The sequence below is a fragment of the Hippocampus bargibanti genome, linkage group LG05 (assembly GCF_051943395.1).
Source record: "Hippocampus bargibanti isolate YZ-2025 linkage group LG05, ASM5194339v1, whole genome shotgun sequence".
NCBI classification, from domain to species: domain Eukaryota; kingdom Metazoa; phylum Chordata; class Actinopteri; order Syngnathiformes; family Syngnathidae; genus Hippocampus; species Hippocampus bargibanti.
In genome coordinates this window covers 9,997,551-10,020,346 of record NC_142738.1, presented here as the reverse complement: position 1 = coordinate 10,020,346, position 22,796 = coordinate 9,997,551, and the positions used below count along the sequence as shown (strand labels likewise).

General features: G+C 40.1%; 1 protein-coding gene and 1 non-coding gene across 3 annotated transcripts; both read left to right on the top strand.

Moving 5' to 3' along the window:
* Positions 1-439: 439 nt before the first annotated feature.
* kif23 (kinesin family member 23) lies at positions 440-17,321 on the top strand. Of its 2 annotated transcripts, XM_088996947.1 has the most exons (23): positions 440-533; positions 800-863; positions 960-1,088; positions 3,542-3,647; positions 3,740-3,876; positions 4,822-4,931; positions 5,016-5,186; positions 5,312-5,356; positions 6,910-7,022; positions 7,276-7,397; positions 8,019-8,115; positions 8,200-8,279; positions 8,487-8,606; positions 8,673-8,832; positions 8,971-9,132; positions 9,223-9,389; positions 11,153-11,326; positions 11,406-11,612; positions 12,815-13,048; positions 13,113-13,201; positions 14,157-14,229; positions 16,111-16,181; positions 16,268-17,086. In XM_088996947.1, the coding sequence occupies exons 1-23, from the start codon at positions 520-522 to the stop codon at positions 16,281-16,283; spliced, it is 2,661 nt and encodes an 886-aa protein (XP_088853073.1). In that variant the 5' UTR covers positions 440-519; the 3' UTR covers positions 16,284-17,086. The 2 variants fall into 2 exon arrangements, with proteins under 2 accessions (XP_088853073.1, XP_088853074.1); XM_088996948.1 differs by lacking the exon at positions 5,312-5,356 and having other exon boundaries at positions 16,268-17,321.
* LOC148897844 (Z30 small nucleolar RNA) lies at positions 7,097-7,198 on the top strand. Its single transcript, XR_016115155.1, has one exon. It is a non-coding gene; the product is annotated as a Z30 small nucleolar RNA (small nucleolar RNA).
* Positions 17,322-22,796: the final 5,475 nt, after the last annotated feature.

Sequence of the window (22,796 nt, the reverse complement as noted above, 5' to 3'; positions counted from 1 at the left end):
TTATCCTCACAAGGGTGGGCGTGCTGGACCTTACCGCAGCTGTCTTCCGGGGTCGGCGAGGTGTTGGTTGTCAGTCAATCGCAGCGACCAATACAGGTACAATACAGGTACAATAATAATAATAATAATAATAATAATAATAATAATAATAATAATAATAATAATAATAATAATAATAATAATCGATTTCATTTCACTTACATATTTCATTACATAGCACTTTCAAAACATCAGTGGCTACCACAGAGGGATTTAGAGAAAATGTAAGCTGAAATAAGTAAAATACAGAAGAAAATACGACACAACACATTGATTAAAATACAATCGTGAGAGCTTCCGATTTTGCAATGTTTCTTTGATTTCCGCGGTTTCGTGAATGCACTAACCAGGAAGCGGAAATGCGTACAAAACGACAATGATTTTGATTGGCTGACACCGACACAATTTGAAAAGGTAGATTTGTTTGAACGGAGGGAATGAGAACTCAACAAGAACGTTAAATCGAGGGAACGAGTAAAAATGACCAGACCACAGTAAGTATGCTGGACGAAAGGACACATTTGTGGTCTTTTACCACAGAGAAAAGTAATATTTATCGCCGGCGTGTTGTTTTCATGATGTTGTGTGGACGTTCATCAGTTTGAGTTGAAACGTTTAGCCGCAGGGCTCCCATCGCCCGAGGGCTACTACTAGGTAGCCCTCATGCTAGGTAGTACCTAGCATGTGATTTTGCATCTAATCTCCCTTATAACATTTGCTTAACTGTAATAATAGCTATTTGTTCAATTAATGATTTCAGAAAATCTAAATTCCCGCGCCGACCACCACCAAAAAACAGTAGCAACCAAAAAGATCCTGTCGGGGTAAGTCTTGTACGGTTACTCAGCAATGAACTGAGACTAGAGACGCTTTTTACTAACAGTTAAATCGCCTTCGTTTTCATCGTTTGTCCCAATCAGGTTTACTGTCGTGTGCGACCACTTGGTGGAGAAGACGAAGAATGTTGCATCGAAGTGGTCAGCAGTAGCACCATCCAGCTGCATGCACCAGAAGGCTTCAGAATAAACCGCAACGGAGAATACAAAGAGGTGAATTATTATATATTGTCATTTAAAACACTTGACAGGGTCTTCCAAACAACCGTGTTCAATGTGTATGTGTGCGTAAGATGTTAAAGATTCACGGAGACCAGCATAATCGGATATACTATATTGTATGGATGCTACAGGTTGGTGTTTGCTTTGAAAACTTGGTTTGTAGCAGACGTACATTTTCAGCATGCCGTCCCTAATCCACTGGTGAAAGGACACTTATTGCTTTAAAGAGTTTGATGTTTCTCTTTAATCGTAAGTAGGTTCGTTGCCAGATCTCCCAGGCAAGTGACACGCTGATGTAATGTGTCCCTTGATCGTGGCGTGGAGTCGAGCAAGTCGTGCTGTGAACTCCGTCTGACGCTGTGCGAGTCTGTGCGTGTGTGTCTGAGTCGGAGTGAATCTGCCCCGTGATTATCCCATCTCTCTGTCCCGCGCTACTTATACAGGTAACATCCGAGTTACGACCGTGTTCCGTTCCGACAAAGCCGTCGTAAGTCAAACGGCTTTAAATCGAAAAGCATTCAAAATAGCTGACAGGATAGTATACGATGTCAATCTGTTGTTTTTAAGCAACGTTTTCTATTGAATACTATTATATACCAAAACTTTTAGTGTCATTTTATATTTGTTATTTAATCATTTTATATTTCGTATTATCAATATTTATTATTGTGTCGGCGCACACTCTTTCTGCTGACCTAAATCCGCACGGGTTCCCACGCATGCGAGCTCTCAAAAAAAAAACAGCTGTCCAAAAATGGCTCTCCCTGCTAACGGAGAAGCCAGAAGAGGTCACCTGTCTCAAAGAGACGGCAGCGCCGACCATGAGCCCGTCGCGGTGTTTGCGTCGCAGCTATCCCACCCGCCTCGACGTCGGTGGACACTCCTCGTCCCCCGATGGCTGTGCTGTCGTAAAATTGTCATACGCGTTTGTTACGAAACAGTTATTTTGTATCGTCATTTTGTGCAATGCTGCTCTGACAAATAAACATCCGACTTGCGCGATATTGTAACGTTCGGTTTGACTGCTGGGGGCGGGGCCACACCTCCCCGCTTCCTTCTTCAGGACAGCGGGTACGAAAACGGGACGCTGTCAACTTGTATTTGTACTTTGTATTATCCTGGACTTTGTCTTCGGTTCTCTGTCCGAGCCACCCATCGCATCCTGTAATCCTTTTGGGATTGTTCCGTTTCTGCACTACCGTGTGCAAGTTGCTTCTCGCCATTGTCTGGGTTCCCATTCCCCCCCACTCGTCGTTTTTGGTATTCTTTATTTTTGATTATTCTCCTGTCCTCTTTTTGGGACCAGTGCTTTGTGTTGTGGCTTAATAAATCATCCTGCACGGACCTCTGTCGTTGCTGGCTGCAGCGGTGGCAGCCGTAGAATAAAAAAAAGGTCTGGTGGTCAAAAGTACGGGTGGTCGTAAATCGAATGTTACCTGTATACCCTTCGTCAGGCTGACTTGAAAGACATCAAAGACATCACCAGGTTGAAAGGCGCACTTCAAAGGCATACACATGTCAGCGCCGCGGTGCGCACATGTGACGCCATAGGTTCTCTCCTCTTTCACTCATAACTGCTTTGACGTAGGGGGTGCAGAAAATGGTTAAGATTGAATGACTGTCTGCGTCTGCCTTTATCGCAGCACCTACATTTTGTTTTTCTATTTCTTTGTCTCGTAACTTTACAGTTGTGAATTTTGAATTTCTCCATTGTGAGACTAATGAATGTTTTCTTGTCTGTTCTTAATGTAGATTGCAATAATATCAACATTTCCTATGAACGCTGAAACCAATTGGTGATCAAAATCACCACTGCTGAGCATTGCAGTGTCCCTTTTTGTGAGGCCACACAATGCAATCAAAGCTCTTTCAAATTTGCTTTTCTCTGTGTTCTGTTACAACAGGGCTGTCAAATTGTAGTTATTGTTTCCTCTCGAGGGCTGGTTTGAATTTAGGGAAGCCGTCAGAATGTTTAATCCCCTTCACATATTACACATAGAGCGTACAACAAATTAATGAATACGTAGTTTTCAAATCTGAAGTCAAGAATAATGACTGTTATTGTGGCTTTCATCCAAAAATATGACATTTTCGTTCGGATTTTAGCAAGCATCATGGAATTTCACAAGTTTGAAATGCAAATGATGTGGCGGGCTGGATTTGGCCCCCTGGCCTTGACTTTGACACCTGTGTGTTACAAGGTTGAAAGCAATGTTATGCAGGATGGGTGCGTGTTTTTAAAATAATACATTTTTGTATGTCTTTTTTTACCTTTTTCACTGAGACGGTCATTATATTAAACCACTTTTCTCATTTCAGTGATATAAAATGCCAAATTAAAAGGTTTGAGTTAAATCCCATAGTTAACATAGCTTCTTTTGAAAATAATATAAGTCTTGTCAACCCATGCAATGGAAAATCTTATACTCTTACACCCTTTTCAGACACAGTACTCCTTCAAAAAAGTCTTTGGAGTCTTAGTATCTCAGACCGAGCTGTTCGAGAGCGTTGCCAAACCTCTCGTTGATGACCTCATCCATGGAAGAAATGGTACAAAGAGCACTCAGAAATTTAATATCCTAATAGCGTTCCCTGTTGTTGCTAACCGTCATTGCATTCGTTCTCTCTTTTGCTCTTTGCAGGCTTGCTCTTTACATATGGCGTGACAGGAAGTGGGAAGACGTTTACCATGACTGGTTCTCCAGGGCTTGGTGGGCTTCTGCCTCGTTCTCTGGACATGCTCTTCAACAGTATTGGGCACTTCCAGGCCAAAAGATATGTAAGCATACCTGCCAACCGGTTTTACCGTAATGAGTACGGTTTTCATTATCCCATTCCGGGTTACGGTTTATTAATGAAAATTACGGTTTATAAAAATAATAAGTCAAAATAGTAAATACTCAGCATTCATTCAAGACACGGGATCGTTATCGTATCTAAGTTTAGAACAGGCGATCGGCACTGTGCCAGCTCTTAACTTCCTTTAGATGAATTGCACATGCTACGGGTCATTCCTGGAATCGGGAGTCAAGAGTTAGCATCATTTTATCATTGTCTTGTAATGGCATCTGCCGGAGAAAAAGCAACACTAAGTGTGAACTCTAAAAGAAAACGACAGTCGTTTTGGCGAGGAATACTCCCAAGCATTTACAGGAGTTAGACTTCGGTCAAGAAAAGGTGAAAATGACGGCGGTTTGTAATTTGAATTTGTTGATTGCTATTTTTGTAATCCCATAGGAATGTGGGTTAGATGTGCATATTTGAAGTTACTGACAATGTAACATTGTACTTTTGTTTGGACATTGTACTTTTCAAACAAGATTGATTATTAAATGTTTGATTGTAAAATACTTCTGTTTTGTTTTCTTAAAATAGTAACAAACATGATTGACAAGTTGAAATAGTTATTTTTTCACAAGTATATCTTTGGCATTGATAAACATTTGTATGGTGATTTTAGCATAATTTTAAGTAGCTGTAAATGTTAAAAAATCTTTTGGCTGACCCCCTGACCGATATACTATATATCTATAAAAAGTTACAAGAGTCATATAATAAACTCAGTGCCTATTGCGCTTTTTCTTTGGCTTTTGCATGACACTATAAATAAATGAATAAATATATGACCACCTGGCTTATTACTAAGCTTTTCTGGTTTCTGGAGCCACTTTTGTTCACGTTTGTGTGACACATTTCAACCAACACAGTCATCTTTTTTTCGCAGGTCTTTAAGTCAGATGATAAAAATGGCATTGAGGTCCAGAATGAAGTGGACGCCTTGCTGGAGAGGCAAAGACACGAAAACGTTTGTGTTCCCAAAATGGCCTCATCCAGGTTCGTCCGGCCTCTGTCCATCAACTCCAAACCTTTTGGCTGAGTGACTCTACCCCAACCTGGAATTGTCGACTTGGATTTTAGACAGAGGGCGGATCCCCAAATTGCTGATATGGTGAAGCTGGCGGAGGCGTGCAAAGCGGATGATGTGGATGAGGACAGCAGCTACAGCGTCTTTGTCTCCTACATCGAAATCTACAACAACTACATCTATGATCTTCTTGAGGAAAACCAGGAGGATGCAATCAGACCAAAGTGAGTTCCCAGGATAGGAAATCGAATGATTGAAGTGACTTGATAACTCAAACACATTCAGATCGTTACCGTGTCCGATCTGAAAAGTCACTGAATGTGAAATTGCTGTATTTTCTTCTTACCAGGTGGAATGGTGGAGGCACACCTGTGCGTCAGAACACTGAGTTCATGTATGTGACCAGTGAACACGTAGCGCGGCCCCGATGGGGAAACTTAGTTTGAGATTGTCGTCAGTTTTTCCATCACACTTGGCAATCCAGCTGCTCATTCGTCACTGAAGTGGGCCTTGAAACATTTACTGCGTACATTTTCAGAGATGCATCTGGGCCGCGTCCTTGATGCATTTTGACAGCCACTCTCGCAACTTTGGAACTCCACTCCTAAAGTCTATTATGATGAGTGGATATTGTTATCTGATCCGCGCCACATATGACATAAAATAGCAAAAGAAATTTAGTTAAACAGCAAGAGGTTTTAACTTTTGTCGTCTGCAATCTTGCCTGAGTGATATCGAGCCAAAATCACCTTGCATTTGTATCAGTGCGTTCCGAAGTTGTGGTAGAGGATATTTCGGCCCTTTGCGTCATCTGCCGGAAACTGCCAAAAAGAGATAATCGAATATTAATTTACCCGTGGTGCATTGGCGTATTTACATCGAACATGGCAGAGGGTTGCAATATGGAGTGTGAAAACATGAGTAAAACTCTAAAAGACATTAAAAACAGGCAGCGAACAAACATATTCTTGTTTTTTTATGAAACAATCGAAGAAGTCTGCGGAGGGTAGTGACTATTCGTTGCAGCAAACTGCTGTTAATGATTCAAATTTAGTCGATGATGGGAATGATTTCAGAGCTTTTGAGGCACATTGGAAGTCTTCAAAGCAAAAAAATGTGTTTAAATAAAAACTAATAAGAAATACTGTGCTAAATCTGTTCTTTTGGTCTTCTCTGCAATACCGTCGAATATCAAAATCGCACAGGATTGTGTAGTAACTAAAGAAAATCAAAAATGTTTATTTTATGTATGACTATATTTGACTTGAATTAAAATTGTTGATATATTGGAAAAACAGGTTTTACTCAAATCATGTTTTTTCATTTGCAATTTAGAAACATGCTCCAATGAATGTATTTTGCTTTATTTCAATCAGTTTTGGATACTTAGGCAATCTCGTTAAATCGGGGCCCATCCATTTCATCCCTGCCTCCCCAATCGAATGAGTTTGGTTTCCAAATTCTGATCTATTGGATTGGATTGGATTTACTTTTATTAGTCTCACAGTGGACAAATTTACATTTCACAGCAGCAAAGTGATGAAATGAATGAATGAATGAAGTAGAAAAAACAAATGCATGTTCATAAAAGTTTACACTAAAATAAATCTCGCTGAGGCATTTTAGAGCCGCATTTAAAGGATGAGCATCTGGATTGCGCGACTGCACCTGATTTTGTGTCAGGACCCCCTGCAAAATTATTGCCGTGCTAATACTAAGAAGTGCATGCAATGAATATATCTCCAGCGATGTCTCTCCCCCCCCCCCTCTCCTCGCTTTGCTGTCTTTTGCAATGCCTCCAATATCCTCAAAGTAGCTACAGTACTTTGTCTGCCCATCCCTTCCTGCCGTAACATCCTGAACCTGAATATGACATGACACCATGACATGGCGTGTTGTGAAATTAATGGAAACTAACGTCCCCCTACCCCCCTTCTCTCAACATAGGCCTCCTCAGTCTAAAATTCTCAGAGAGGACCAGAACCACAACATGTATGTCGCCGGTTGTATGGAGGTTGAAGTCAAATCTGCCGAGGAGGCGTTTCAGGTATTTTGGAAAGGTGAGTAGTGGGTGGATATTTTAATGAAAAAAAACGAAACGCAAATGTCGAGATCATTAAAAAAAATAATAATTCTGCATTGATGATCTTAAATTTGTCTGACTTGGTATTGTTGCCCTACGGGTCAATTCTGACCAGGAAATGACTGACCATCGTTTAATCTTCTCTCTGAGCAGGCTACGGAAGTTTCAGCCTTGGTTTTTGTTTGGGTGGAGAGTGTTGATCATCTTCCCGCTGTGTGGTTATACTCTAGGTCAGAAGAGGAGGAAGGTTGCAAACACCCGACTAAACCGTGAGTCCAGTCGATCGCACAGCGTGTTTATCGTCAAACTGGCGCAGGCGCCTCTGGACGCAGATGGCGACAGCATCCTGCAGGTGAGCAATCAATGTTGTTTTGACCCCACAAAACAACGGTACATACGATTTTTTTTTTTAGTCACACATGTAGTATTCTCCCCAGTTGTACATTGACATATCTTTATAAAGCATATATTTTATTAAATGTTTATTTTTCAGTACACTGCATGCTATTTCAGTACACCGCCTGCTATTTATTTTCTCCAATTGGGCAGACACTCCCCTACTTACAAACATTCGAGTTACGAACAACAGTACATACGAACATTTTTGTCGTCACATATGTAGTATTTTCTCCAGATCTACCTGTACAGATCTTTATAGTGCATACATTTTATTCAATGTTTATTTTTCAGTACATACCAATACAGCTTACGTATCGTACTGTAAACATACTTATATAAACCTTAAACATACATTCCATACAAAATATAGCACTGAATCAACTTACGAACGAATTCACCTTTACGAACGACTGTTCGGAATGCATCTCGTTCGTAAGTTAGGGAGCATCTGTACATATTTTCCTCCAAATGTTTGGAGTCAGCCCGGATGACTCCCCCAAAGCCAGCTAAAAACTATTTTGATGTGAATAGCCCAGTTATCATTCTGATTTTTTTTAATTTTTTTTATGAGAAGAACCAAATGGCTGTCAGTCAGTTGTGTCTGGTGGACTTGGCAGGAAGTGAGCGAACTGGCAGAACGGGGGCCGAAGGCACTCGTATACGTGAAGCAGGTAGGATTCAAAAGCTTGTGATGGGCAAGTTTGACTTAACCGTTAGAGAGGACAGGATGCATGTGATGTTTAATGACCTTGCAGGGAACATTAACCAATCCCTACTGACTCTCCGGACGTGTATGGAGACCCTGCGAGAAAACCAGATGTGTGGTACAAACAGGGTTAGTGTTGACTTCAAAGATCTTCCTGCTACTGCTGTTTTGCCAAAATGAGTACAGTTTTCATCATTTCATTCCGGTTTTTTTTTTCATGAAAAGTACGTTTTCCAGTAAAAACAATAAGTCTAAAATGGTCAAAATAGTAAATACCCAATGTTCATTCAAACTTGAGTCTACATTGCGAGTGATTTGGATACTTTTCCGCGCCAGATGGTTCCCTACAGAGACTCCAAAGTCACTCATCTTTTCAAAAACTACTTTGACGGAGAAGGCAAAGTCAAAATGATTGTCTGCGTCAACCCAAAGGCGGATGACTACGAAGAAACCTTGGTGAGTTCAGCATGAACACCAGAGTACCTCCTCTCATCTAACATCGCAATTCTCTCCGTTATCCAGCTGGTGATGCGCTTTGCGGAAATGACGCAGGAAGTGGAAGTGGCTCGGCCGATGGACCGACCCATTTGCGGCTTCACGCCAGGGCGCCGCCATAGAAACCAGGCTTTCAAAGACGAGCTATCTCGCAAGTTGGAAGACCGCGGCGGTCCCATCAATGCAGGTAGTGTTGCGTTGAAAGGCCAATGGCTAAAAAAAATGGCGGATACGGTCAGATGCTAGTCTCTGAACAATCTTTTTTTTTTAAATGATGTGCAAATGTACAGAAAAGGCTGGTTTTGATTTCCCCCACCTTCCCTAGACATCCCTTCCATTTCGAACTTTGCGATGCACAGCCTCCCCCCTATCCCCACCGCCGAGGTTACAGACGCTCACGATGACATCACCCTGCCAAGGCTGATTGAGGCGCTCCAGAACAGGCACAGAATCAGACAGATCATGTTAGAAGACTACAACAAAGCAGGTGCCTGCTCATGTTTAAAATCATCCCCGCCCGGCTTGAATTCGAAACCTTCCCAATGAACCTTTTTGGATCTTTGTAATTTTTTTTAAGCCAACACGATGACATCCCTCCTCCAAAGACTCGACAGCAATCTGAATTCCAAAGAGAATTACATCCATGAGCAGAATAGCAAGCTTTTGGAGAAGGACAAGATCATCCATAACAACAAGGCGGAAATTGAGCAGCTGGAGAAAAAAAACAAAATGCTTGAACATAAGGTAAGGAGGTCATGTCGAAGACTGAAGTACTTCTCTATAAATCTTGGTTTCACTCCCATGTACTTTCTATTAACTTTGTGACTGCTTTATTTCCTGTATGTGATACCTCTTAAGCACTTTCGTACCTGCCAACCACTCCGGTTTTGCCGTAATGAGTTTTCATTAACGTAACATTATCGTAACGGTTTTCATTATCCCATTATAGGTTACGGTTTATTAATGAAAAATGTATCGTATCTAAATTTAGAACAGGTGATCGGCACAGTGCCAGCTGTTAGGTTCCTTTAGATGACTTGCGCATGCACGTGCTGTGGCTCATTCCTGGAATCGAGAGTCAAGGGTTAGCATTTTTTTAATCATTGTCTTGTAATTTATAAGTAAGTTATACTTTGGTCAAGAAAAGGTGAAAATGGCGCAAGTTTGTAATTTGAGTTTCTTGATAGCTGTTTTTGTCAACTTTAAGAATGTAGGTTTGATGTGCATATTTCAAGTTACAATGTCTTCCAATTCATTGTACTTCTCAAGCATGATTGATTATTAAAGGACAACCGACATCTCCGGACAAGTTGTGTACATCATTTGTAAAATTGCTTCAAATGACTTCTACTGGGCGTATTTTACAAAGATTCCACGGCATTTAGCTATATTTTACATTTTAAGACTCTCGCTGAATATTCAGAAAGTCTTGTTATTGAGTTGGTGGCGAGTCCGTATGTGACGTCACTAAAGGACTGCCCTTGACCGTAAAAAAGACTCATTGTAGCGGTCCTTCCATCACGTCAATGTATTTTGCTGTACTTGTTTGGTCTGGGGACCTCGTGTTGCACCCAAATGCCGCCAGAAGAGGGCGTCCAAGCACCATATAAGGAATTTATCAGCCTGTGTAAACGGAGGTGGCCACAGGATGTTGCCATTTTGTGCCCCTTTTTTTGGGTGAGAGATTTTCCCCCAATGTTGCCTCAAAATGGCACAAATAAATTATTTAATCGATTGCAAACATGTATGCTTTCCTCTTCAGAACTATTTGAATCATATTCATCACTGGATGAGGAGCAAGAAAGCATATTGTCCGAATCTGAAGCCATTGTTTTGATTCACTAGCAATGCAAGGCGTCTTGGCGTGACGTCACTAACTGGGGGCGGGACTTTCTGAAAATGCCCAATTCGCAGCTCAATTTTTTTGCAGATTTTGGACACTTTTCAAGTCATTTTTATTGGTCTTTTGCATTTGACTAAATATCATACTGCATGTTTTGGGTATTTTAGATGCTATAAAACGTTTTTCTGGTGTCAGTTAAAAAAACTAAAAAGTGATGTCGGTTGTCCTTTAAATGTTTGGTTGCTTGTAACTTAAACTCTTAACTCTTAAAATAGTAGCAAACATGATATTTTCATGATTGACAAGTTGAAATCGAGGTATTCTTTCACAAGTATATCTTTGACGTTTATCAACATTTGGATGGTGTTTTTAGCCTCATTTTAAGTAGCTGTAATGTTAAAAATCGTTTGGTTGACCCCCTGACCGACTATATATCTATAGAGTGACAAGAGTTATATAATAAACACAGTGCCTGTTGCACTTTTGCTTTGGCTTTTGTATGACACTGTAAATAAATAAATATGATCCTGGCATATTACTCAGCTTTTCTGCTTCTAAAAGTTGGCAGGTATGACTTTGTTGCAGCTTAACCTGTTGTTAATGCGCTATATAAATCAATATGTATTCTATTGTATAAAACCTGTCTCTTTTGTCCCTGTTTCAGATTGACATCCTTCAGAAAACCACCAAAATCTATGAGGATGACAAGCGTTGCCTGCAGCACGAATTGGAAACCAGAGCGCAAAGGCTGCAGAGAGAGCTGTCGGAGAAAAGACGCATGGAGCAGCGCATGCAAGGTGCCGTCACGGACACGCAGCAGAAGTGGGAAAAAGAATGCGTGAGTATCAGCCCCTTTTTCAATTTTACGAAAGCCACCTCATTCTGTATGACGCGGAGCTTTCTGTGTGTCCACGCAGGAACGCCGCGTGAACGCAATGCAACAGCAGATGCAGAACAAACTGTGGGTGAAAGACGAGAAGCTGAAGCAGCTGAAAGCCATCGTCACTGAAGGCAAGACGCCGGGTCCCCCCGAGCCACCGCCACGTCAGACGCAACCGAAGCCGACCCCCAAGGAGGAGCGAGCCCCTTTGCCTGCAAAAAGATCCGCTTCACCCTCACCGATGGTGCGCTGACCTCATTTTTTTTATTGCCCCTGAGAAATGGGTACAGCAGTACATCATATTATGACACCCCTGGCCCTCCTACCTTTTTAACTCATTCGCCGGCGTACGTGCAAAAATGTGTCCACTCCAGTGCCAGGGTTTTTGTCATTGTCACTTGAATTCCAGGACCCACAGAATATTGAGTTTTAGGACTACTGCACATAAACATTCAACGCAGAATAAGAAACAGTAGACTCTCTTTCATCAGAAAAAAAAGAGTTAATTCCTAAACTACATGGGTCTGGAGTTATATGAGCTTGAAATGAGGGTGGCTGTGCGAAATACAATGCAATGCATACATATTGGTTTATATTGTGCTTTAGCAACAGCTGAAGCTGGAACAAAGTGCGACATGGAAAAAAGGGAAATGCTGCTGCCTTGTGGAAAAGAAAAAAAAACATTGCCAGACGCCATGGCCAGCGCTTGATCGGCACCCAAGCATTTAAAAAAAACAAGACCTGAACAAATTCGGGAATGACACTCTGTCATATTTTCAATTCCCGAATAAATTCTTGAATGGCCGTGAATGAGTTAATATATAGTTGCTAATGCTAGCTGCTTTATTTATTCTATCGACCATAAATAGATGTCTGCTTTCTCTAGAACAAAGGTGTCAAAGTCATTTTTTTGCCGCGGGCCACATTGTAGTTCCGGTTTCCCTTCAAGGGTCGTTATGAATTTAGGGAAGGCCGTAAAATGTTTAATCTTCTCCGCATATTATATAAAGAGTGCACAACAAATTAATGAATAACTAGTTTTCAAATCTGAAGTCAATAATAATGACTCTTAGTGTGGTTCACATGGGACAATTTGAAATTTTGGTCATGGAATTTCACAATTTTATTTTGCTTTCATGGGCCGAATAAAAAATGTGGCGGGCCAAATCTGGCCCCCGGGCCTTGACTTTGACACCTGTGACCTAGGTTGTGGTTTTACCCCCCTACCCCCCAAAAAAAATGTCATAGAAAATACTTTATTATCATCAATGATCAACTACTAATTTGTTGTGGAAAATCACACCCTGATTATGGATACCACCCCAAATTTGGCTCTTAAATATTCTTATTTAGGGGGCCCGTGTTGGATAACACAATTGAAACAGCCGCTCATGTCCAAGGTAAATTATTTCTCTTCTCTTTTTCTCTCCATGTGTTACAAACCAGACATCGACGCCGGTTCGGCCCCTGCACCGACGATCGCGCTCGGCAGGTGGGGAGAAGTGGGTGGACCACAAGCCCGCCTCCAGCCTGGACCTTGGAACGGTGTTGCAGCCCATCATCCCCAACTCCATCAAAGTGTCTGCTCCCAATGAAAAGGCGCTGTCCAAGTGCGACAGATATGTGTTGACGCACCAGGAAGTTGCCTCAGACGGCGAGATTAAAACTCAACTTATCAAGGTAAGATTGTTTGAGGAGTTTAGCAGAACCGCAGGATCCTCCTCTAATTTGGTGTATGTTCCAGGGTGATGTGTTGAAAACCAGAGGAGGAGGACAGGCTGTCCAATTCACTGACATTGAGACATTGAAACAACAACTCACCTCGATTGAACGGTATGAATTTATTGCTGAGCTTCAATGTTATTTTTGTTTACTATTTTTCTTTGTGTTGACTATTATGTGAAGCGCTTTGTTACAGCTGCAGCTGTTGTGAAAGCGCTATATAATTCAGGATGTATTGTATTTTCTTGCCTCTTTCTTAAAGGACAACCGACGTCTCCGGACAAGTTGTGTCCATAATTTGTAAAATGGCTTCAAATGACATCTACTGAGCGTATTTTACAAAGATTCCTCCACGTATAGCTATATTTTACGTTTTAAGACTCGCGCTTTGAGTTGGTGACGAGTCCGTACGTGACGTCACTAAAGGACCGCCCTTTACCATAAAAAAGACGCATTGTAGCGGTCCTTCCATCACGTCAATGTATTTTGCTGGACTTGTTTGGTCTGAAAACCTCGTATTGCACCAAAAAGCCGCCAGAAGGCCAGAAGAGGGCGTCCAAGCGCCATATAAGGAATTTATCAGCCTGTGGAAACAGAGGTGGCTACAGGAGGTCATCATTTTGTGCCTCTTTTTTTGACTGAGAGATTTTCTCCCAATGTTGCCTCAAAATGGCACAAATAAATTCTTTAATAGATTGCAAACATGTATGCTTTGCTCTTCAGAACTATTTGAATCATATTCATCACTGGATGTGGAACAAGAAAGCATATTCCCCGAATCTGAAGCCATTGTTTTGATTCTCCAGCAATGCAAGACGTCTTGGTGTGACGTCACGAAAGGGGGGCGGGACTTTCTGAAACTGGCCACTTCCGGTTTCAAATTGAAGTACTTTTTCGACACTTTAAATCATTTTTATTGGTGTTTTGCATTTGACTAAAAATATCATACTGCGTGTATTGGGTATTTTAGATGCTATCAATCATTTTTCTGGTGTCAGTTAAAAAAACAAAAAAGTGACGTCTGTTGTCCTTTAAAAGTGACATCCCTGTGTTTTTGTCTCCTAAGCCGCAAAAGGAAATCTTCAGAAGGAGATAGTGGAGACCTAAATGGTGGATCGTTGGCCGACGTGCAGAAGAGGGTAGGATACTTATGATCAGTAAACATGAAAATGGATTCATTCTGAAAATACATATGACCCCCCCCCCCCCCCCTGGATTTGTGGGAGATGGGAACTGAGCACCAGTGCAAACAGAGAAAATTAGTTTGGTATTGAAGTTTCACCTCAAATGTTTTCCAAGTTGAATTTGTTTTGTGTCAGCGCTTGTAACTCAAAGGACCTGTTTCAAAAATATTTGTTCACTCTTCAAAGTGAAAAAGCCACTAATTGAAAATCGATTCTCGCCCAATAATTTGTGTCTGTGTTTTATCATATTATTTGTTATTATTTATTTATTTTTTACTGTATGTTACTTCTGGATTGAGTGAACGCTGGCGCATGTGGCTGCCGCTACTCACCCGCAGAAAAAATATCCTGTAACTATAAAGTGTCCTTGAGAGTTTTGAAAGGCGCTTATAAATGAAATGCATTATTATTATTATTATTATTACATTATTATTATTATATTTTTGAATAATAAATATAGCCATTTTTGAACTCGTTCACTGCCAGACGTGCAAAAAAATTCCACTCCAGGGTTTTTGTCATTGTCACTTGAATTCCAGGACCCACAGAATTTAGAACCCTTGGACTCTCTTTTTTCATCAGAAAAAAAAGGAGTTAATTCCTAAATTATATGGGTTTGGAGTTATATGAGCTTGAAATGAGGGCGGCTGTCCAAAATATAACGCAATACACACATATTGGTTTATATAACGCTTTAACAGCAGCTGAAATTGGAGCAAAGTGCTAACATCGGAAAAGGGGAAATGCTGCTCCCTTGTGGAAAAGAAATTTCATTGCCAGAGCCCATGGCCAACGCTTTATCGGCACCCAAACGAGAAAAACCAAAACCCGAACAAATTCGGGAATGGTGCTCTACGTCATTCACTGCCGTTCATAAATTTATTTAGGAATTGAAAATATGAGTTAAATCAGCAATGCAATTTAAATTTGGGTGATTTTTAAAATCTGAATTCACCCTCTTTTTTTCTGCCTATCAGATTGCCATGACAATAACATCATAATTTAATATGTAGTTTATTTAGAAATTAAAGTTTAGATTCAGCGACGATTTGAATGTCGTAGCTATAATGAAAAAACCCAAAACCCGAACAAATTCGGGAATGGTGCTCTACGTCATATTTTCAATTCCCAAATAAATTTATGAATGAGTTAATATTGTGTATTTGAAAACTCACCGCAATGACAAGTTATTGGATTGGATTGGATTGGATTGGATAGGCCTTTATTAGTCTCACAGTCTCACAGTGGCATATAAATAATTAAATATAAAGGACATTGATGTGGTACCAACCCAAGAAGCTGTTTTGTCCACAGGGGATAAAGAAAATGCTCAAAAATTGTTTTTGGGCTACGTGTTGATTCACCGTTTCTATCCTTTAGTTATTTATAGGTTATGCACCTTTCCTTATGCTGGGTTTTCTTAAATACACAGTCTTTGTTTTAGGTTTGGATTAATAGCGATTTGGGGTGGCAACTGCTCGAAGACGATCTGTTTTAACTGGCATACAATGCTTTGGCCTGAGCACAAAACAGCTTGTAAACAGTGTGTAGTGTTCTAATCGCACATGAAAGCAAGTAAGAAAAGAGCTGCGGATAATCAAAACATCTGGACAATCAAAAAGTCAACATAAGCCTGACTGTTGTCTGCGTTGATGGTTTGCCCAAGTTTACTGGTAACACATTTCTCATCAATGTTGAGGCTGAAAAGTTGTATGTAATGTTGTTTTTGTTTTTTTTGTTTTTTTTTTTTTTTTTTGCAGTATATTTGGTTGTATTAAAAATGCTGAATGAAAGTTTTATCGTACAAGTCAGTTTCAAATCGTGATTTCTGCATAGTGCGCCGTCGCTGTGGAAATGAAGGCCGGCTCCACCCTGGGTCCTGGTCTTGAACATCATTGTATCACAAAGTAAGCTGCCGCGTATTTATTTTACTCACAATCTTGGAGAAACGGTGACCGGAGGACTAATTCATGATTTTAATTTGATTTTACAGGCGAAGAAAACCCTGAAAGCAGTAAGTGGTTCAACTGATGATCACTCCATTTTGTTATTTTGTTTGTGCAATACCCAGTTGTTTTTTTTTCTATGCTGATATTTAAAGTTTGACACGGTTATGTTATGCAACTGTACACTTGCAACGCTGTTTATAAAGTATTTTTTGTTGTAAGAAGCAACTGAATTTGTGATGTCTATTTCAGTTTTGTATGGTGTCTGTATTCCTGTCAACTTGACATGTTTAGTTTTAGTTCAGTACATTAAGTTCGGAAGTGTAGTCCAGAGTCTTCACAATTGTTTGAGTGATTACGTTGCCTTTTCATTCATGAATGCTCCGGGTGTCATTGTACTTTGAAATAAAATTTCGTTGCACCAGATTTGTTTATAAACATTTAGCCGATTGCTATACAATGATTAACCACTGGGTGGCAGCACATAACTACTATTACAATTGGGCAGACCTTTGAGAAGATTCTTTTGCGTTTCTACTGCCTTACTGATTTCAATTTGGACATCGTTTCAAAAGGGACCACATAGTATGAATTATAATTACAGTTGAAATAGTGTTTTTGTGGAGTGTATCAGCTACGGTAGCATGTATTTACCTGACAATACAGATGCGACGCCACGCGTAACACCCCCTTACATCGGAATTGTTCTCTGTAATTGGGAATCTGAATTTCCCTGGAATCCAAATAAACATGAGCGCGTGTAAGTCGACGCTGATCTCAGCTTTATGGAGACAGTTGAAATCTCATGTGGCATCGTTTCAAGTGAAAAGCACTGCAGAGCGACTAACGTGGGAGCCTCTCGGAGAAGGTCAAGAGCCCCGGAGCAACGAGCGGCCATTAAATTCACTCCAAGTGCTTTTGCTTTTTGACCAGGCTTGCACCACACTATTGGGGTCTGCAAACCCTCGATGCCAAGTGGCACGAGAATAGAGATGTTATTACGTTTTGAGCCCCTAATCAACATTACAGGTTTTCAAAGAGGCTCTTGAGAGCCGTGAGCATGCACTGTTCATTGTGAAACATTTCACAAATGTTCATATTGTCATTAATACATAGTCATCATAGTATTAACAACCTCCTGTATTTTTTTTCATTATATGTCCATTTTCAGACATCTATTTATTTAAATCAGTTGCTTTGTGTTTTTCAACTACTGCCACAAAATAAATTAAAAGTAGCGTAGATTCACACATTGCGTGTTGATCAAAATTACATGGGTGGTTTTATCACTAAGTATTTCGTCTAGTCTATTTTTTTTAATACTTTCCCGATTTTTAAATTTCTTGCTTTTTTATACATTCCCGAGCATGGCGCCACCTTTTTTTAAATCACACCTGCCGTTATACTGATTGCGATATTTTGTGGCTCGATTACATTGCTGTGTACATCTTAGCCTCTTGGGGGCATCCTGGTGCACACGTTCAGATAACGCCCTTTAGTGTAAAATTGAAGAAGAGGCTACACTTCGAGGCCAAAAGCACCAACGAAGAAGAAATTCCCCTCGGTTGTGATTGTTCGAATCAATGTTTAATACTGAGAAGAAATAAAAGTTTGGTAAATTGGGGAAAGAAACCAAAATATTTGGGTATTGCTGATTCGTGGAAGGTGCTATAAGTATGCTGGACACAAAAAACTACTAAGGAGTTTGCAGCTAAACAACATGCCATGGGTGTATTTGAACAGTGAATGAAGGAGATAGGGACTAAAAAGCGATGTAAATTCACTCCACAATAACGAAGACTAGTTTTGCTGATGAGTATAGTTATGCTACTCAATTCTGTGTATTTATTTAATTCGTGACATTCAGTGCATTGTCATCAAATGGTGAGTATAGTTTTGCTTTTTTGAATGTTGCTGTGCCGATGACCATTTTGTGTTTGGGAGCCTTTTACTGAGCATCTTCATCTTTATGACGTTCATAGAGTTGCTTGTTCTCTAGCCAAAAGGGGACATAAGCCAGTGTCTTCTTGTGCCGGTCCCAAGCCCGGATAAATACAGAGGGTTATGTCAGGAAGGGCATCCGACATAAAAGCTTGGCCAAAACAAACATGCGAATCAAACCTCTGAAGATGGAGGACACTGATTTGCTGTGGCGACCCCTTGAAGGGAAAAGCTGAAAGGAAAAGAAGACATTTGGAACAGTGAAATGAAAAACGATCACCAGGTCCTTGGTAACACAGGAATCCCGTTAATCACTCTCTGTTTATAATAATAATAATAATAGTTGTGTTAAATTCATCCTGTCTACTTGATATCTAATTTACAACAGATTATTTTCTTACAGTGTTTTTTAGGTGTTTAATTACCTGACATGTTTCTGTGTATATTTCCGCCTTCGTCAAGAGTGTCATGGATGTTGTTGGCGGAAGTATATGCCGAAACATGTCAACTAATTGAACATCTAAAAAAAAACACTAAGAAAATAATCTGTTGTAAATTAATAATAATACATTACATTTTAAGTGACTTTCAAAGCTCTGAAGGACACTTTACAGTCACAGTCAAGCATAGGTACTATAATAAATAAAATACAATCACAAATAGAATGCAATAAATGAAATACAATTATAAATAGAAACAAGAGAGAGAGCTACACAGAAAATGTTTGTAACACATTGGTTAGATTTGTGTGTAACTTCAACTTCAAAGTCAAAGTCAGCTTTATTGTCAAATATGCTAATATGCATGCATGACATACAGCACAGATGACTCGGACCCAGCATGCAAGGCACTTATAATTACTTAACAAACATAAACATGACATGCGATGTGTGTTGAATTAAAATTAAAATGTACAATGTGTGTCTTTAGTTTTACTTCAGTACATTATGTACATTTACAATTGGACAGTACCCGACAGTTAACAAAGTTACTCAAACAAATGTTTGGAATTAAAAGACAAAAAAGAAGACCGTAATTTCAGGCGCACTTATTTTTCATAGTTCGACTGGTAAAAACAACTTTTAAGTTGCTGCGGAAAGAAATCAAAACAATGTGTGCATCCAAATTAGGACGAGGTGGAAAACGTTTCAATACTTTTTATGTTTAACTGTTACCTCATCCCAAAGAGCTAAATTAAGCTAGCAGACATGGTTGCGCTTTCTTAAATATCATTTCATCAACTTAATGCATGGTGATTTAAAAGCTGGAACAAGAATCTCAACCACATCGCATGAGATTTCACGATGATACTTTCCATCAGTGGCAGAGATAAGAAACCTTGGCAATGAGAGTCAATTAGTGGCAAGCGTGCACATAACGTGCGAGCGCCTAGCATTGCTCGACTTGGGTCTGTCTGCATTGTCCTACGTCAAAACGTTTGACTGTCTACCAGCTGAATGTTTGACAAAAGATATGAGACTGGAAATGAGGACTGACAATCAATTGTCATTCAGCCCGTCTGCAAATGTTCTGCAAAATTCTTCCTCTTCATTGCTCGCTTACCTCAAGCTCATTTGCTTTCGCACATGCTAACACAAATGTTTTAGCGTATACAAAAAAAGGAATGAAAATCTCAGATTGTTTTCCTGTGAGTTGAAAACAACCCAAAAAAACGTTGGCTTGTGTTTACCACAGTTAGCTTGATGCGATCATCGAATGGAAATCACTCAAAAAAAATTCCAATAAACACATGCACAATTTCATGACATTATTACTCAATGTTGTTTTGGCCTGCAATGAATTAGACTGAAAAGAAAAATTATGTTTTTTATTTGTGTTCTGGCCCTTTAATTAACACAATGAGTAGTTTTCAACTGAAAATATTGCAAGCCGCCATCATACCGTAGTATGAGTATTTCAGCCCCGTTGCCCTCTGTGTTCTCTGCATTCGACTAAGTGCTTGCAGTTGTCAGCTGAGTGTACACGAGCTGCACTTTTTGCTGGCGGTGTCCTTCCTGTGGTGACAGTATGCCATGACGGATTTCCATTGACTCACTTTCATTGTAACCGCAATGCGTCCCTGAGAAGCAGAAGAAAGAAGGAAAAAAAAAACACAAATACTTGATGTCATCCGGTTAAAGCTGCGGCTTTGCGTGCAGTTGGCAGATGACTTAAGCGCCACTGAAAGGAGTTTGCTGACGAAATGAGCGGGGAGGTTGAACTCAAGTTTGTGGAGAGCAAGCCAGTGGATCATCATCCATTGCGACAACAGGTTGACTTTTTGAGTAAGGCGTATTCAGCCCAAAAAAAAATGTAACGTCACGTAAAAGTAAGGCATTTTTGTAGATAAAAACTAAAAACAACCATGTACAGTGAGACTTCAAGTTTTCGTCTAATGAACGTCAAATTTATGAAAATTAAACCTTATAATAAGCACTATTTTCATAATACACACCCACCACGGCTGGTGGAGTAATCTTCGGCGGAAGAACACCAAAGCACACGACCTTCGGATCTGGCGGAGTGATCTTCGGTGGAAGCACACGACCGAACTGCGCTCCAGCCGGCGCTACTTTCCACATCCCCTCTCATTGAATGCACACGTCGATCGCCGACTTGGAGCTTTTTGCTGATAATTTTACTATGATGGGACCGAAAACAAAACCACCACAGGCTCGTGTTCAGCCCAAGAGGACACAAAATAAAATCACAGTCGCTGAGAAGAAGGAGATAATTGAAAAACACGAACGAGGTGTGCGTTTGTGTGATTTAGTGTCCGAGCACGGCTATGCTAAGTCAACCATTGCTACCATTCTCCGGTACAGAGAAACGTTCAAAGGTGCGTCTGTTGCAAAAGGTGTTTCCGTGCTCTCAAAGCGACGGTCTTGGGCAATCGAAAAACTTCTGTTAATTTGGATTAACGAAAAGCAGCTACCCGGCGACAGCGTGTGTAAAGCTAGTTTATGCGAGAAAGCATGGCTAATTCACGCCGATATCGCCATGCGCCAACCTGGAAGTTCGGCGCTTATTGAGGATTTTAAAGCCAGTAACGGATAGTTCGAGAACATATGAGGGCGAGGAGGAGATGGCTGCAGCATCAAGTGAGCTCATAAAGGCAATGTTGGCAAAGTGGAATGATGTGCAGACTTTTACCGAACAGTTCCATTCAGAAAACACAGTGGCTATGACAATCATCAACATAATGAACAATAATGTGATGCCTCAGCTTCGTAAGACCTTACAAGTCAGAAAGCAACAGGTGTCAAATAAGAAGTTTTTAATCAGCAAAAATGATGAGGAGAGTCTCCAAAGAAAAAAGAAGAGAAGCCACACCAGAGGTTAAGTTACCAGCAGTCCTTATGGAAGGTGACTCTCCTTCCATAAGCCGTCAACGACCATCAAAAAGGTAAATACAACTTTATTTTACAGCACAGTTTATTTGTTTAATGACAGTCCTCATGTAATGTGCCTCTCTTTCCAAACAGCAATTCGCTTTGACCTTCGACCTCCAACGCCATTCCATCAATGACCATCACAAATGTAAATAAAGTGACTTTATGATACAATGCAGTGTTTCTTTCATTACAATACAATAGCACATTTATTATACATAGAATAAGGTATGTTGTGTGTAGTTTTAAGCCTTGTTTAGTTGAAAAGTATATTTTATGGAAACCCGGGAACGGATTATTCCCATTTTAATGGTTTCCTATGGGAATTATTTTTGGAGATATATACTTTTCGCCTCACACACTCTGTCTGGGAACCAATTAAGTTCGTAAGTTGAGGTCTCACTGTATAGTAAGGCGTTTATAGCTGAAAAAAACCACCATGTATAGCAAGGCGTTTTAACCCCCCCCCCCCCCCAAATAAAAAAAAAACGACCACGAATAGTAGGGTGTTTTTTTGTTGATAAAAATGACCATGTAAAAAAGTGAGGCCAGTTATCAAAACCGGGATAGCCACCATGTATAGTAAGGCATTTTTAGCTGGAAAAAAAACGATCACGTATTATAGATAGGCGTTTTTTGTCTCTAAAAACTACCATGACTAGTAAGGCGTTTTAGCTGAAAAAAAACACAATGTATAGTCAGGCGTTTTTAGCCGAAAAAAACAACCATGTATAGTAAGGCATTTTTTGCCGAAAAAAAAACGACCGTGTATAGTAAGGTGTCTTTAGCCGAAAAAAACGACCATGTATAGTAAGGCATTTTTTGCCGAAAAAAAACAATGTATAGTAAGCCATTTTTAGCCGAAAAAAAACAACAATGTATAGTAAGGCATTTTTAGCTTAAAAAAACGACCATATACAGTTGGGCATTTTTAGCCGAAAAAAACAACCATGTATAGTAAGGCGTTTTTAACCGAAAAAAACGACCATGTATAGTAAGGCGTTTTTAGCTGAAAAAAAACGACCATGTATAGTAAGGCGTCTTTAGCCGAAAAAAACGACCATGTATAGTAAGGCGTTTTTAGCCGAAAAAAAAAAAAACGACCATGTATAGTAAGGCGTCTTTAGCCGAAAAAAACGACCATGTATAGTTGGGCATTTTTAGCCGAAAAAAACGACCATGTATAGTAAGGCATTTTTAGCCGAAAAAAACGACCATGTATAGTAAGGCGTTTTTAACCGAA